The 18,226-nt window shown below is 40.7% G+C and overlaps 1 protein-coding gene across 3 annotated transcripts in view; it reads right to left on the bottom strand.

Annotated features, from left to right (window-relative positions):
- Positions 1-18,226, bottom strand: part of ZNF395 (zinc finger protein 395) — a 73,977-nt gene that overhangs the window by 14,915 nt on the left and 40,836 nt on the right. The window contains exons 2-4 of one of the 3 annotated variants that reach the window (XM_027853934.1): positions 12,080-12,347; positions 9,263-9,498; positions 3,557-3,666 (exon numbers count right to left, since the gene is read on the bottom strand). In XM_027853934.1, coding sequence (XP_027709735.1) covers positions 3,557-3,666; positions 9,263-9,498; positions 12,080-12,334 — 601 coding nt within the window. In that variant the 5' untranslated portion in view covers positions 12,335-12,347. Of the gene's footprint in view, positions 1-3,556; positions 3,667-9,262; positions 9,499-12,079; positions 12,416-18,226 lie in introns of those variants that run through there. The other 2 variants (XM_027853935.1, XM_027853933.1) reach the window with 2 other exon arrangements.

The raw sequence follows: 18,226 nt of genomic DNA, 5'->3' as shown, positions 1-18,226 counted from the left end.
TTCCTGACTTCCCATTCTGAGAGATGAAATTAACAATAAAGGTGAAGCAACAATGAAGGTTATTACTGTTCTGGGCTCAGTCTTGACTAACAAAGAACTGGCAGGTGATGTGTAAGAGACAGAAAATTAAGAAGAAAGTAACACTACGTCCCATGGAGACAGTAATATTGAAGAAACGATGAAGACCAGCACAATATGGAAAGTCTACCACATGCTATCTCAGATGATGTGACATTCACCTGGGAAAATTTCAGGATTGTAAAATTTTTCTCTATCAATTCTCTACTACTCAGAGCCAGTGAGAAAATGCAGGTGATGAACACCCTCAGTCTTTGAAGAAATGCAATGTCAATGAGTAGGTTGCACCTGCAGTTTTTATTAACACTTTTGCCTGTCTCTTGTTTTAGGGATGGTCCAATTTCTTTCAAATGCTTGATTCAAGATAACTTGTAGGGTTGCAATACACAGAACGTATGTCTGAAAAGCTTAGACACAGGCTTACTTTTCAAATAAGGCAAGAAATAAGACCCTTACAGTTACCAAGTGTCCTGTACAATAAAACTTTGGAAAGACTTCTATCAGATCTTCTACTGCCATTAACATTGTGTTAGACCTTCTCACAGTGGGTTTCAAAGCACATTGTCACGACATTTGTGGTAGCAACACATTGCTGCCTTAATCCCATTGTTTTGTCCCACATACCTAAAATAGCTTTCGAGTCAAGACTTTCCTCAAGTCTCACCTCCTGCAGGAAAACTGCAGGCTGAGTAAATGAGTCATGTTTCCAAATTTTTAGACCTTGAAGCAATCATAACCCACTGCATTATGGGAGTTCCAAAGCAACCTGGTCCCTGAACTAGAAAAAGCTCAAATATTGACCCATGGTTTAAGCCAAACATTAGGAAGCATGAACAGAGTTTTAATCCTGAATGGGACCATTAGGAAAGATTTAGGAACCACAGAAAAGGTCTGGGTCAGGAATTAGGGGTAAAAATAAAAACACATCAAGATCTAAGCAAACTTTGACCCACAAATCTTCCACATACAGTTGATCTTCCCAACTGTATACACCTGAAGTAACTCAAAAATTTTTGAAGGAGACAAAATGTGTTTTTCAAAAAATATGAAAAATTAAAACCAAAAATTAATCTCTGCTTATATTATGTAGATAACATATGCATTTCATATCACCTTAGCAGATTCTTTAAAAGTCAGGACCAAGTATATGTATGTTTTGTATCATCAGTACAGTTTTAAGACTTTGTCAATGAATGAATAAGCATTTTTTTTTGGACGTAATCAGAGTTACATGACTTGCCTAGGTTCACACAGTTATTAAGTATTATGTGTCTGAGGTCACATTTGAATTCAGGTCCTTCTGACTCCAGAGTCATTGCTTTATCCACCGCACTGCCTAACTGCCCCTGAATAACTATTTATTAGGTGCTATGCGCCAAGTATTGAAAATCTGCAAAAATAGGTGTTGCCTTTTATGTGATCACATTCAATACATGTGAGGCAAGACCGTAACAGAACATTCTGTTTTCTACACAATTTCTATTGCCACTAACTCAACAGTAATTCTTACTTCTTCCCCCTTCTACACAAAAATCAACGCTCACATAGCAATCCTGAAGAAAAAATTCCAAGACTAACTTTAATATTTTTAAATAGAGCTCAATTTTAGAGAAGGTTGTCAAAATATACTTTGCTTTATAAAGCATTTCAGGAAAATTAGCTACCAAGTAAATGCTATTTTCCTACTTGTTCCAATGATGATAAGTCATTTATTCTGATTTTAAAAATAAGTTAATTCCTTGAGAGGAAAAGTTGAAAACGTTTCAGATAAAGAGGTAAGATAGTGGATGGAATGGTGCCAGTTGGGGTACAAGAGCAGAGCACAATGAACTGGTTGGACTTGATGTCTTTATAATAGTCCACTTTCCCTTTGCACCAATTTCTGGAGACTCTCTCCTCTGCCTCTGGCTACCCTTGGCAAATCCAGTGGTAGATTTAAAACCCCATGTGGGTCCCTTTGTACTAATACTTTGAAGGCCTTGCCACCATCACTAGAAAAAACACATTTACACACACACACGTGTATATATGCACTCTATATATACATATATAATATATAAACATGTATATGTTTTGTATAGTATATATTATATTTATGTTATAACTATATATTTATGTTGTGTTATATGATAATATATAATACTTGTATCATAATATCTATTATATTTTTCTTTCTATTTCTATATTCTAGATATATATATATTTCTATATTCTACATTTCTATTTTCTGTTTCTATATTATATTATATATATACCAAGACTCACCACGTAAATTACACTCAATGCCAGGAGGACTTTGCACTACTGGACTGCAAGACCACCGCCATCATTTCATATGTATATGCATATATATATATATATATATATATATATATATATATATACACACACACACACACACACATACACACACACACACACACACACACACATACATATATATAGAAAAACATATGTAATCTAACTCCACTCTTGCAGGTTCAGAAATCGGGCTACATTCTTCCACTTCTTGAAATACTTGAGCCAGTAAATGACATTCCACTGACTAAATTATGTATATCAGTCTATTCCTTGATGTTGAGGAAAACTTAAACACTTAAATATTAAAGTAACATTTTTTAAGAGTAACTGATAAGTTAATCAATTATATAAATGTAAGTTTACATGGTCACTTTTCTTACCAAAAATGTCATGTTTCCCCCACAAAACTCAGAATAACTGACAATTAAGTTAGATGGACTATGCCAGTAAGTAAAGTTGTTCCCTGGGAGTAAGTTTCAGGCCAGCCTTACAAGTTAATTTAAAAATGTTAAGGCCCACACAACAAATTTGATCAAACTACTAATATTCACCAACCATTCCCCACAGTAATGGTAATGGCATGTTTCAAATAGTGCCAAAAGCATTCAGAAAGAGAATCAGTTTACTGTGAAGTCACATTTTTACTTTCTATTAAAATATTTTCTTGCCCATGACTGGACTAAATTCAGACTTAACTTAATTTCTTTTGGGGTCTGGCCCTGTAGGCTTATCCTAGTTTACAAGAGTGAATTAAGACACTTGGAGAGGGGCATGAACATTTGGAGGCCACTCATATGTTATTTTCCTAGTAAACAAAATATCCCTCTACTGGCCTAGTTCAAGTTCCCCACCACAAGTGCCTAACTTACTCCCGTGGAGGAACTTACTCATCTGGCCAGTGAGTGAGACTCTTTCCAATGGTCTCATTCATCTTCAAAATGCTCCACAATCCTCCTCCCCAGATGAGGAAACTGAGGAAAGAGAAGGGAGGCAACTAACACAAGGTCACTCAGAAAGTATGGGGTGGAATGTGACTGAGAACAGAATCCAGGAATCCTGATGTCCAGGCCAGTGTTCCTTGCATATAGCTGCTAAAAAAAAATGTTAAGTTTAAGGGTCCACCTCCAAATGAGATACCTACTCAGTATTTTTCTTGGGGTTTAGTGGCAAGACTCACCAGGTAAATTGCACTCAACGCCAGGAGGACTTTGCACTACTGGACTGCAAGACAATGTGGTCAAGACCATGGCCGCCATCATCTCATCCATCTCCACTGCATCTGACTTCCTGAATGCAAACAAAGGGAGAGGTAAGAAAGACTAGAACGGTCCAAAAGAACTCCATGAGCCTGCACAACCACCATGTTCTTCTGATGACTGTTGCATGTGCATTATCCACTTTGTAGATCACTGCAATCCTACAATTCTGGGATACATCCTGCAAAGTTATTTTGTCCTAAAGGAACACAACCCAAAGTAGGGGTAGGCGGGAAGGGAACAAGCATTTATTAAGCACTGACTTTGTGACAGGCATTGTGCTATCCACTTTACAAATATTTTCTCAATTGTTCCTCAGAACAAGTCTGGGAGGTAGGTGCTATTATTCTCATTTTACAGATGAGGAAACTGAGGCAGACAGAGGTTCAGTGACTTGCCCAGGGCCACCCTGCTACTCAGTATCTGAGACCACAGTTAAGCTCAGGTCTTCCTGATTCTGGGGCCATTGTTCTATCCACTATGACTCCTAGCTGCCCGTAACATATAACAAGTTTTGCACAAGACATGTAAAGCACACAGGTCAGATTCCTATTTAAAAAAAAAAAATCATGTTGGGGGGGGGGGGGAAGGGAGAGATGAGGAGAAAATTTAAAACTCAAAATCTTATGGAAGTGAATGCTGAAAACTAAAAATAAATAAATTAAATTTAAAAAAAATCACATAGGATAAGAAGATGTTGATGGGTTGGAATGCATTATTCAATGGAATACCCACATCTATGTGATTATAGATCCACTGAAGTAAGCTTTGTTAATTTAATTTATTATGCTCATTGGTTTTCTAATATTGCCGTCTTTACATTCCTGGTATAAATACTGCTTTAGCATAATATATAATTTTAATATGCACTGCTGTGTTTTGTCAGCATTTTCTAATATCTTTCAATCAATTAAAACCTAGAAATACTCATCAAAAAAAAAAGTCTAAATAAAGTAAAAAAACAACAACAACCCATGTTGTGAGTTTTATTACTAGTGTAAGTAAACTCAAGCACAAACTTCAGACCAATCCCCAATAACGGGCAGGAGCCCAGGTCAATCCCCTGTTTATGGAAGAACATGTATGGGTCATCTGTCCAATATAAGGTGAGGAAACAGGCTAAGTGACTCGTTCAGAGACACAAAGTAATGGAATAAACCAGGATTAAACCCAAATTAAAATATCATTATCACTGCTGTTGTTCAGTTGCAGCTGACTCTTTGCTTTAAGGTTTTCTTGGCAAAGATACTGGAGTGGTTTGCCATTTCCTTCTCCAGCTCATTTTACCGATGAGGAAACTGAGGCAAACAGGGTTACATAACTTGCCCTGGGTCATACAGCTAGTAAGTGTCTGAGGCCGCATTTGAACTCAGTGCTTCCCAACTCCAGGCCTGGCACTCTATTCACTTCCCCACTTAGCTGTTCAACCATTATCATTAACAACAATCAACTCTATATAGTGTGTTAAAGATTTCCTCTTTACACATATATCTTATTCAAAGTTTCAAAGTAGACTCCTCCGGGCATGGGGGCTCAGACCTGTAAACCCAGCTCCTGGGGAGGGGGAGGCTGACACAACTCGAGTTCAGTTCTGAGCGAATTATGGCAATACAGTGTCAAAACCAAGTTTGGCTTTAATACGGTGAGCCCCTGGGAGAGGGAGGGGAGCTCACTGAGGTTGCCTAATGAAGGAGCAAATCAGCCCACGTCAGAAACAGAGAAGGTCAAAGCTTCTATACAGATCAGAGTGGGATCAAGACCTGTGAACTTACAGCCTGAGTGAGCTAGGGAAAGCCAGTCTTCAAACAAACAAACAAAAAAGATCACCTCATGAGGCTAGTACTGCAAGTATTATTGCCATTTTACAGATGTGGAAACTGAGACTTAAGCTGGTAAAGTGAATGGATCATGGTCACAGTACTAATAAGGGTCATAGGCAGAATGTAAACCCTAGGTCTTCTTGATTCCCAATCTGATCTTCTTTCTACAACACAATATACAGTAATTAATTTAGAGACAAAAGAAATTAAGAACAATGAAAAATAAGATGACAAAGAAGCCTATATAATTTTTTAAATATGCAAATCCTCCCACCCCTTTTTAAGAAGAGGTAGGTTCTGCGCCATACTTAAACACAAAGGGATATAACTAAAACAAACCAGCCTTATCCTCCCAAAGAAACCAAACAAGCAAATTATCATCTTGTGAATGTCAACAGGACCTATTTCCTGGGACAACAGCCCCATAAAAACTAAAGACATTTCAAGATCATTAAATAAAGATTCCCTAAACCAAACTTCAATGATCAAATTCCTTCACACTGGCAAAACCTTTAGAGTTCTACAGAACTCTTTCAAAAATAAACTTGAGTTGTTTGAGAATAAAATTAGAGCTATGAGTTAATGCTGAAATTAAAAAACAAAACAAAACAAAACAAAAAAGACATCTTATGAAATAAACTTTTGGAGAGCATTCCAGAATTCCAGTATCTGCTAAGAGATCCACTTTAATTTCATTGCACCAAAAAATGATAGTTTGTGGCAAGAAGCTAACATTAGCACCTTGTTATATAATTTAAAATCTTCTTTCATTGCTACATGAAAGAAAATCAAATTACTACCCTTGACATATTGTCTCAGGCCCCCATGGAGACACTACCTAGGACTTTACATGCCCAAGAATTCTGTGACTAACAGTATCCCCTACCTCTACCTCTAGTCTGACCCTGCCACCGTCACCCAGGGGAGCAAGCAACTCCAGTAGAGTCATCTCGAGATCACAAGAGCTGTCTCTGCTAACATTTGCCCCTACCTCCTCAGTAGCCAGATACTGAAGACCTGAAAAATAAAGTTTTCACCACCAAACTCCTCGGCACTGTCAAATGGTTCAACATCAGAAATGAATATGATCTTCTTAATCAAAATGACATTCAAAAAGATGCACTTCTGTATTAGTCTTCTCCCCTTTACACTCTAGTCAAACTGGATTACTTGCCATCTGGATCACAGGGTCTTACCAGCAGCCCTGTTTCTGAGTCCTCCAAAGTCTGAGGCATTTCCATCTGTCCTGACACTACATCCTAAGGATCAGTAAACCATAGCATCTTCCTGCTGCCCCCTAGGACTCTCAAGGGTTGTCTATTAGAATGTGAGCTCATTTTTCCACTTGTATCCCCAGTAATTAGCACAGTGCTTTGCAGAGTTAAGCACTTAATAAATGTTTTTTCATTCACTCATTTATATCTACTGAATGAGAAGCTATCAGTCTTAGAATCCAGGAAAACTTGGATTCAAGTTCTATTTCTGACACGTCCTAGCTGACGGTGGATCGACAGCTTAAGCTCTCAATGCCCAAGGAAATTGTAAGTTATAGATGAGCTGACAATATGGGTGAGTGAAGAGTTTCCATACTAGGCATTCCCCACAAAGGTTTAGACAAAAAAAAAAACAAAAAAAAAACCTCTGAATACTAGTCCACATCTATTGTTTTGTAGATTTGGATTCACAAACATTTGTCACCAGATTTAAGTCCCAAACATCACAGCATTGCCTGGTGGTGCCAAAAGGTTTCTAAAATTCTGCTTTAGAAAAGACTATGAGAAAAAAGATTTTGTTCTCTCCCATTCACACCAGGAATGGTAAATAACAAACAGCTTACAAGGTAATATGATAGTCAAAAGTAACAAGAATGTGCTATGTAAAGTAATAAACAATATGCCTTTTACTTGTTAACACCCAGGTACATCAAACTAAGTATTTTAACAGCACTCGAAGCAGCTAAGTTGTCACTGAGCATGACAGAATCACTGATTGAGGGCTGGAAGGGAACTCAGAGGCCATCTAACCCAATCCCTCCATTTTACAGGTGAGGGAACTGAGGCCCAGAGAGACTAAATGATTTGCTGAAGGTAGGTAGTGTCAGAATTGTGATTTGAACCCAGGACCTCTAACCCCAGAGCCAATGTTCTTCCTACTGTACTATTTCTCAGAGGAAAACCCCAAACATTTAATTTCATGGGAAATTAGCACCTGCAAATCTGATGAAAAGAAATTACAAACTGAGGGAAAGGGAATAAGCATCTCTATAGCACTTACTGTGTGCCAGGCCCTGTGGTTATGTGCTCTACGAGTAATACCTCATTTGAGCCTCACAACAAGTTAGGTGTTATCATTTACCCAATTTCACAACTAAGGAAACTGAAGCAAACAGAGAGAGGTTGAGTGACTTGCCCAGCACCACACAGCTAGTAAGTGTCTGACACTGGATTTGAACTCAGGTCTTCCTGACTCCAAGTCTGGCACTGTATCCACTGTACCACCTAGCTGCCACTGTGACTATGTAAAATGATGGCAAATACCACTAAGAGTCAAATATAAATTGAATATTAACAGCTGATGAAAACAAGGCAGTAAGAGTTCACCTTACCAACCAGTTACTGCTAACAGCACAAAGAGGGATGAGGTAGGTAGGCCACTGCTGTCAATATATCAGTCCCAAAGAGGGGAGGGTTTTTGTTTGTTTAACCTTGATAGATCGATTTATACTATAACATGTGGCAATTAAAAAGGTAAGTCTTTTGGAGTTCTGGGGGAAGGAAATCACACCATTAAACTCAAAGCTAAGTTGCTGTTCAGTTTTTTTAGTAGTATCCAACTCTTGGTGACCCTATTTGGAGTTTTCCTGGCAAAGACACTGGAGTGGTTTGCCATTTCCTTCTCCAGCTCATTTTACAGATGAGGAAACTGAAGCAAACAGAGTTAAGTGACTTGCCCAGGGTCACATAGCTAGTAAGTGTCTGAGGCCAGATTTGAACTCTGGGCTTCCTGACTCCAGGCCTGGTGCTCTACCCACTGCACCACCTCGTTGCCTTAAAGCTAAGTACTAAGGATCTTTCGATTCTATGATGCTTAGGATCATCTATATCACTACATTCCTCTTTACTGAGATAGAAAATTGATAGCTGGAGGTGAGAAGGGCAAATAAAGAACCCAGAGGCATGGTAAGTGTCTCCCTCCTCTCAGTCAAGACCATGATAAAGCACTCGCTTATTCAGCCCTCTTTACAGTGAGGTGAGCATCCCAGGGCAACAATATGGCGCTGGGAACAAAATGCTAGACTTGGAGTCAGGAAGATCCGAGTTCAAATCCTGCTGCAGATACCTACTAGCTCTGGGATCCTGAACAAGTCACTTAAGTTCTTTCAGCCTCACTTTTCCTCAGCTATAAAATGAGGATAATAATAGTTACCTACTTCACAGAGTTATGAGACTCAAATAAGATAAACTACATAAAGCACTTTGCGAATCTTTAAGGGCTATACAAATGCTGGCTATTATTATTATTTTTAATTTATAGAGAAAGAGTCCAACATTAAAACTCCCCTAAATTAAAACTGAGAGAGAGAGAGAGAGAGAAAGAGCCCTGAGCTAGCCTCCCATCCCTAAAAGTTGGGGCCTGTCCAAATACTAACCCCTACAAAAGAAGGCACCCCCACCCGGTAGACAAGGCCCCAGCTAGAGGGAATCCCTTCAATTCTTGTCACTATAACCAGGGCCCTTCTACCTGAGAGGCCCCATCACACAGACAGCTACCCACACATTCAGGGACTCAGTGCCTTCCCATACAAACCTCTTCGGGACATCAATATTCCTGGAGACGGATCTGTACGCTGTAGCAGGAGCTGCCTGTTCCATGGTTGGTGGCAGTTGAGGCACAGAACCCTTCAGCTCCGGCAGCCAAACTTCCTCTGATTTGCAGCAGATCTGCAATTTCTGGTCCAGCAGCAGAACCGTCACCTTATCTTCTGCCCAGCTGTACTGCTCCACCACTCCCATACACTCCTGGCCCCCATACCACACACAGACCTGGGAAAAGGAGAAAGAAAAAGGGAATCCCACGGTCAGTGTCTCTTAGGTCTCCTCCTAGGGTTCTAACACCCCCGAGTTCAGGTGTCCGGACCTGTCTGCCAAAAACTGCTGCTGCTTCCCCATGCCCACACCTTTCCCCTTAGCCAGGGGTCCCCAATCATCTGCTCCCACCTGTAGGGCCCAGGCTAAACATGCAGCATTGGTTGTTATCTCAACAGAAACCATATAAAAGTTCTAAGTCAAGGCAGGGAATTATCTCAGTTATGTGTCCTTAAAATCCAAAGAGCAAATAAATAAGTATCCAAAAAAATAAGTGTTTTATTGATGCTCTTTTAAAAAGAAAAAACAAAAAAATCTCATTGTCAGTTCCCAACAACCCTTCTCTGGCCTTCCTTCCTGTCCCTAACAGAAAAATCCTTCTTCATAATAAGGAAATATAGCTAAGCAAAAAACCTCATTGGTTACATTATTCCACACCTATAGTCTACCTACTCGCCATTCAGATGACCAGGGGTGAGGGTGGAAGTGGCGCAATAGATAGAGCACCAGCCGTGGGGTCAGGAGGACCTGAGTTCAAATCTAGCTTCAGACACTTGACACTCCCCAGCTGTGTGACCCTGGGTAAGTTACTTAACCCTGATTGCCTCACCAAAAAAAAAAAAAGAAGGAGAAGAAGAAGAAGAAGAAGAAAGAGGGAGAATGAATGGAGACATCTTCCCAGAACTTTTAAACTTCACAAATCACTTTATATGCATTAATTCCACCTAATATTCCTAACAACCCTGTGAGGTCATCAGCATAGGAATTATCTCTGTTTTACAGAGAGAGAAATGGACACTCATGGACATTAAGCCCATAGACAGAGAGCTGTTACTGTCAGAGGTGGGATCTGAACTCTGGTCGATTTAGACTCCCAGGCCAACACTTTGTCCATTACACACCACGCTGCCTCTAACACGTCTCTGGGTTGAGAGGGCTCACTTGGTTCTGACTTAATGGCTTTTGATCTCTACTCTACGTCTCCTCTGTTGGGGGTACATAACCTTTAGGCTACATTCCCAAACTCCATCCAGTCCTAGAGCCTACCTGCTGCTGTCCATGGTTCCTGAATGACAAAACACTGATCCCAAAGTACCCATTAAAAAACAACAACAACAACAACAACAAACTTCAAGACCAAATTTCTCCCCAAATCAACTCTGGCACTTGCTCCTTGATTCCAAAAGTCATTTCATCTTCCCCTCCCCACCCCCCAAAAGAGCACATGGCATTGGAGAACCCAAGCATGCTGACAACACAGGAGAGGAGTCATCCAGCCAATCACTTACCTCAAGATGCATGTAGCATAAAAAACTCCCACCACATACAACCCTACCCACAGCACCAAAGAAGAGGAAGGAAAAGTCAAAATGTAACAGAGGGAGCAGGGAGGTTCTACTCTTACCCAATGCCTCCAAGAGCAAGGGCAAATAGAGACTTGATATACTAAAGCTGGGGTTAGCAATCTGTATCATGAGGGCCCTTAAGGCAGGACAGGGACTGCCATTCACCCCCATCCCAGCTTCCAACATCAATCCAAGCTGCTTTCTTTATGTCTACCACCACAGCCCCCTGCTGAATGACCATCCACAATGAGTCAGTGTTACTCTAGCCCAATTTTAAAACTCCATTTGGTACACACTGACTCCCAGTGAGAAAAAAAGCATGAAAGAAAACCTTGGTAACTAATTTTTAAAAGTTGCTGGCTCCTGCACCAAATATATATACCAACTAGGCCCGGTAAACATTTAAGATAAATACCACTCATCTCACTAGCCTCTGTGAACTCTGAATCAGCCTAAGGTCAGTGGACTTTGGGAGCACTTACTTCAACAGAGTGGCAAGAGGTATTAAGAATTACACCATGGTGTACCCACAGGAAGCAGAAGGTCTGCTGCACAAACACCCTATGACTTAGGCTCTAAAATTCTTCTCATGGGGGATGTGAGAAAACAGTACACTAATGAACTGTTACTGGAGCTGTGAAATGGTTCAACAATTCTGGAGAACCACGTGGAACTATGCCCTAAGGGCTATCAAATTGTGCGTACTCTTTGACCCAGCAATACCACTACTAGGCTTGCACATCCCAAAGAGATCAAAGGAAAAGACCTGTATGTACAAAAATATTTGTAGCAGGTCTTTTCGAAGTGGCAAAGAATTGGAAATCGAGGGGATGCTCATCAATTGGGGTATGGCTGAATAAGGTGTGGTATATGATTGTGACGGAGTATTATTGTGCTATAAGAAATGATGAGGAGGATGGTTTCAGAAAAACCTGAGAAGACTTATATGAACTGACGCAAAATGAAGTGAGCAGAACTAGGAGATCATTGTATACTGTAAAAAAAGTCTGCCTCTCTTATGACCAATATAGGAGACATCAGAAATGAGTGGTTTGAGAGAAAAACAGTATCCATGACACTTGTCTCCCTATACCCAATCTTATCCCAAAACTGTGAGTAAGGATTCTGAATCTTCCAACTCCAAGTCTAAAGGAACAGAAACACACCCCCATCCACACTTTGCTCTGACTTACCTTCTGCCCTGCCTGAAACACCGCCTGCTGTAGACCTGGGACACCAGGCGCCATGAGGATCTCCTTAGGATGTTCCTGGCAGTGGTTGTCCTTGTAGACAGGGAAGGGTTGGGGGGCAACCACCCCAACCAGCTCAGCATGGGAACCTGAGGGCTGGACTGCCGCTGCTAAGCCATCTCCAGAGGCACTGGGGACAGACACTCGGGCTCCCAGGAGGGATCGCTTGCCAAGGCGCCGCGACAACACGCTCGCCATTCTGCCTTCTGCACTAGAGAGGAAAATGAGAAGAGAAACAACTGAATCCATGTCCAGGAACTGTCACCAAGAAAGGGCACCAAGGCACAAGGTTCCAAGATGAAATTCTAAGTCTTTCATGTATTGATTCTAAGCCTTTCATGTATTGCTTAGATCTGGAAGATAAGGATCTGTTTTTCCTTTGTCCTATAAATCACTCCGAAGGCACTCAAAATTTATAATGGTAATAAGCATGCTGTTAGTTACGTCCATCCTTCTAATACCCTAGCTTCTCTAGATATAAACCAAGGCACCTCATTTCAGCGTAGGTATTATAGAGAAAACTAACTTACTGGAAAGAGTTTTTAGAGCTTTTTCCAAAACTAATGATAGCTGTTTTATTTGTGCCTCCTTTTAATAGGCTCCTTGTATTCTAAGAGCCTTAACTCAGTTATCTATATTTATCACTTATTTATAATTCCCTAAGGACTGTCTCCACTTTGCAAAGGATAAACAGACACAAGAGGAATTTCAGAGTTGGCTTTAGCAGTCAGTCAGCCCAACTTACACAAGAAAAAGAATCCTTACTATAACACACCTAGCAGGTGGTCACCCAATGTCTGAAGACGCACAATGAGGGGCAGCTAGGTGGCACAGTGGATGAATTCATCTTCCTGAGTTCAAATCTGGCCCCAGACACTTACTAGCTGTGTGACCCTGGACAAGTCACTTAGCCCTGTTTGCCTCAGTCTCCTCATTTGTAAAATGAGCTGGAGAAAAAAAAAGGCAAACCACTCCAGTATATTTGCCAAGAAAACTCCAAACAGGGTCATAAAGAGTAGGACATGACTGAAACACACAATGAGGGAAAATTCACTGCCTCCTGAGATAGCCCCTTCTAAGTTTGGACAGCTCTAATTTTCAGAAATTTTTTGTGCTGATATCAAGTCTAAATTTCCTAAGTTTGCACTCATTCCACTCTAGGATCAAACAAAGAAAGCATAATCTCTCTTCTACAAGACAGACCTTCACGTACTTGAAGACAGGCATCATGCCCCCTTCCCTTGAGTTTCTCTTCTCCAGAATACACTCCCTCCCAAGTGATCCTCTTTATCACATGCAGTCAAGACCCTTCAGTACCTCAGCTGCCTTTGGGTTCATCAGCGTCCATTCTATCCATGTCCATCAAGGTGATACCTAGACCTAAACAAATATTCCAGAGGTAACCTGACCAGGGGACAGTAGAGATGAACCTATCCACCTCATTCCTGGAAGCTATTCCTCTCTACTCAGCCTAAGATCACAACAGCCCTCCAGTCGCCACATCACACTGCTGACTCATGTTGACCTTGTAGTCCACGAAAAACCCCAGATCCTTTTCAGACAAACGGCTCCCTTACCATAGCTCCTCCATCTGGTACTTGAGAAAATGATTTCTGAACCTGAATGTAAGACTTTACAGCTATCCCTACTGATTTTATTTTATTAGATTCAGCCCAAAGTGTTCTGTTCAAGATCTTCTGGGATCCTGATTCTGTCATCCACTTATGTCAGCTGTCCCCCTCAATCTTGTTTCATTTGCAAATTTGGTGAGGATGCCATCTATGCTTCTATTCAAATCACTGCCTGAAATAAATAAATGAATAAATAAATGTGAGGTGGGCAGATAAATGAAATAAGGAAATATGCTAAGCAGCACAGGGCCATGCAGATTCTTGGTAAGATCCATTAGAGTCTCCTTGCCAAATTATTAATGGTTGCTTTTTTTGAGTCTGGACATTTGACTAGTTCCAAACCCAGACAATTATGTATTATCATGTAAGTCAATATAATTATTTCTGCCAAAAGAAAAGCATGAGGTTCTTTATTAAATGTTTTCTAGGTAAAATTTCTCTATAGGACTTTCCTGAACCTACCAGTGTAAAAAGTATCAAAGAAGAAATTACGGCTAATCAGTCATGAAGCCACCTTTGTAATCACTGCTTCCTTTTCTAGATACTCACTAAGCATCTCTTCAGTGATCTGTACATGTATATTCCCAGAAATGGAAGGCTTTTAGTTTGCGATCTTCCCTTTTTGAAAATTAGGACATTCTGCCTTTCCCTAGTGCCATAGTATCTCTTCTGTCCTCCATGTTCATCCCAATATCCCTGATTCCAATCATATCTGCCAGTCTGAAGTAGGGTTTGTTGTTTGTTTTCAGAACACTTCATCTGGGCCAGGTGATTCAAATTCATCTTATTATCTTCTCACTTAACTTAGGCAGCAAACTCCTGATAAGCCATTTTTGCTCTGTCATTTCTAGGGCAAATCTTTGGCAGAAAAAAAAAACCAAAAACCCAGAAACCAAGTAAGAACAGTGCCTATCCAATGTGACCCAGGGCTTACTATGAAGAAAGAGAAACAGAAACAATTTCCCAAAGCTCAATGTCATGCCTCCTCCATCACTCACACTATCCTACTGTCCATGGAGAGATCCTAACCCTATCTCCTCCCTGTCCCTGGGACCAGATGAGCTTTTGCTTTCTCTTTCCCCTGTCAGGCCTTTACACCACTTCCCTGCCCTCTATACACCATGTCACCCAGAGATGTACTGGAGCCGGCCCCTACCTGCTCAAGCAGGTTATTAAATTTTCAGTATAAGCACATACACCTCTATCAAATAAGCAGGTTGTTAAATTTTCAGTGTGACCATTTACGACTCAGAAATTGGCAAATGCTACAAATCAGGGCTCAATTTATTGTCCCGTTGATTGTCTAGACTTATGTAATGGAGAAAATGTTAATGATGGCGCTTAGACCACCACTTTTTTCCTGCCAGAGAGTCAGTCTTTAAACATTTAACACAGCACAGCCTGGACATTACCTCTCCCACTCTTTTTGCAGCTGCCCTTTATGGATCGTTTTCTCCCATTAGAATGTAAGTGCCCGAGGACAAGTACGGTCTTGCTTGCTTGTATTGGTACCTCTAGTGCTTAGTACAATAGCTGACATATACAGCACTCAATAAGTGCTTACTTAACATGGCTCTCCCTGAATCACAGAGCTCTTTTCATACTTATCTGACCACTCCTCCTCTGTCTCCTTTGCTAGTTCATCATCCACATCAAGCCTCCTAATTGTGGGCACACCCCAAGGCTCCAGCCTGGGCCCTCTTTTGTCATTCTCTTGATAACCTCATCAGTGCCCATGGGTTCGAGGGTTATCTCTCCCAAATCTATGCATGCGGTCAGCACTAATCTCTCCTGAGCGCCAGTCCAACATCTCCAACAGCTAGACATTTCAAACCGGATGTGCTAGCCGCTTCTCAAATTCGACATGCACAAAAACAAAACTCATTCTCTTTCCCCAAAACGTCATCTCTCTTCCAAACTTGCTCATTTCTGTCACGGGCACCACCCCACTTCAAGATGTGCAAGGTTCACATCCTCAGAGTGATCCCCAACATCTCACTATCTCCCACCCAATGTTGCCCTGTATCATCGAGGCTACCTCCAAAACACATCTCACCTTCATCCCCTTCTGTCCACTCATAATCACCACATTAGGCCAGGTTCTCATCACCTCTCACCTGGACTACTGCAACAGCCTCCTAATTGGCTTCAGTTCTCTCCTGTCCAATCTCTCCTCAACACGGCTGTTGAAGTGATTTTCCTAAAGCACAAGCCTGCCCATGCTTAATACACTAACAGGGCTCCCAATAAAACTTTAAGCCTTTCAGAGGTTCCAACCTACCTTTCCAGCATCAAGTTACTCCCCACTACAGTCAATATAGTCCAGTTAAGTTGGTCTTGCTGTTCCTTTTGCAGGAGATTCCACCTCCTCTCTCAGTGTCTTTGAAGCAACCATCCTCCCCAAGCCTGGAATTCACTCCCTCTTCACCGATACTTCTTAGAATCCCTAATTTCATTCAGAGTTTCCCTCCAGTGATACCTCCTACCTGAGATCTTTCCTGATCCTTCCTGCTGCGAGTGACTCCCTACAAAAACTCCCTTGTTTACTGTATTTATATTTACACACGCACATCTCACCCAAAAGAAAATAAGCATTTTGAGGGTAATGACTATTCTATTTTTGCCTTGTGGTGTCAGTGCCTAGCATGCTGCCTGGCACGTAGAAGACAGGTACTTAATAAATGTTTGTTGATTCAATCATTTAGATCCATCCCTCTACCTTCAAGAGCCTACCTTATCTCCCAGACAGATGAAATTAAGTTCTACAAATTCTTTCAATAATATAAACCCATGTTTAAAAATTTCACTCTCAAGAAATTCTTTCAAGTCCAGACTCAACCATACCATGCAACCTCTATATAATAAACTCAGTTTTACTCAGAGTAATTGGGAATTAGAGAATTCCAATAAACAAAATATATTCTAGTTAATACAGTTACTATATTTTTACTGCACATGAGTCAACAACATGCAAATAGGATCACAGATTTACAGCTGGAAGGGACATTGGAAGCTATAGTCTAACTCCTCATTTTGCAGATGAAGAACTGAGGCCCAGGGAGATTAGAATACAATAAAAATATAATTACAACTTTTTCCTCAAAAAAGAAATTCTCCCTTTCATCTAACCTATATCCCTCATACTAAAGTTTAATCCAATTCTATTCTCAGTTGAGATGAACATTTGGTCACTAGCCTGGGTATGGTAAGCCCTCATTAGAATAATCCTTCAGATCCCTGAAAAGTATAATTAAATATTCTCAGTCTTATCTTCTCCAAGCTGAATTAATAGCCCTTTTTTCTCTCAGGTCTTATTTTCCAACCCCTTAGTCTTCTGTCTTCTGTGTAGCTTCTTCTCTGAAATTTTTACAAATATCTCAGATTCCCTTTGGCTACAGAATCCTAAAATAGACAAAAGTCAGTGTTGTGTAAAATAAAAAGATTACTTCATAGTTCCTACCGTCTATGTGGTTTTACTTTTGCATTCCAATACCAGGTTCAAGTTTTGGATTAATGCACAATGCGACACTGCTGTCTTGTGATCAGAAGATGACTATGACCCAAAGCTCTTTTTCTGCCATTTTTACACAAGAATGATTATTCTCCCAGCTTATATTTGTTCAGCTTCAAAAATTTCCCCAAGAAACACTTTAATATGTTTTTGATGTTGAGATTTGCTGCCATCCCCCTCCTTCATGGAAAACCTTGGCAGAGGATCAACGACCTGAGAAACAAGCCCCCATCACAAACCCTTTCTACCCACAATGGATTAGAAGACAGGGTCTCAAGTAATCAAGTGAGCATGGGTTTAGGTTTGACATTCCAGTACCTAAATATATCCCACTGGCTTGTGTGAGCCTCATGTGTCCCTTTTTCATACCCTCGCTCCACAAGAAATAAGATTCTGCTTATTTAATGCTCTGGAATTGGAATCAAGATGACCCAAGCTCAAATTTCACCTCAGAGACTTACTATGCTGTGTGACCCCCATCAAGTCAAGTCTTTGAGCTCCAATTTCCTCATTTGTCAAACAGAGATAACCATAGCCCTCTGTGAGAATCAACTGAGATTATATCTATAAGGCGCTCTGCAAATCTTAAATATTACAGAAAGAGGAAGGTCCGCGTTAAAATCCTGCCCCTAGTACCTCCTCACAGAATCCCAGCTCAAGCACCGTGTTCTCCATGAAATCATTCCTGATCCTGAAGGCAGCTGGTGGTACAAGGGATAAAGTCCTACCTAAGGTCAAATCCAACCTCGGACACTAATATTGTGTTAGTAAATTATCACGTAACCTGTCTGCCTCGGTTTCCTCAAATGTAAAATTGGGGTAATAACAGCACTTACTCCCCATGGTTGACATGAGGATTAAACAAGCTAATGTTTATGAAGTGGTGAGTACAGTGCTAATTACACAGTAAGCACAACATAAATGTTTGTTCCCTTCCTCCCTGATCTC

Source organism: Vombatus ursinus, unplaced genomic scaffold (assembly GCF_900497805.2).
Source record: "Vombatus ursinus unplaced genomic scaffold, bare-nosed wombat genome assembly UNPS02010219.1, whole genome shotgun sequence".
Taxonomy (NCBI): domain Eukaryota; kingdom Metazoa; phylum Chordata; class Mammalia; order Diprotodontia; family Vombatidae; genus Vombatus; species Vombatus ursinus.
Note: the sequence above shows the minus strand (reverse complement) of the source record. Positions and strands in the feature narration are given on the sequence as shown.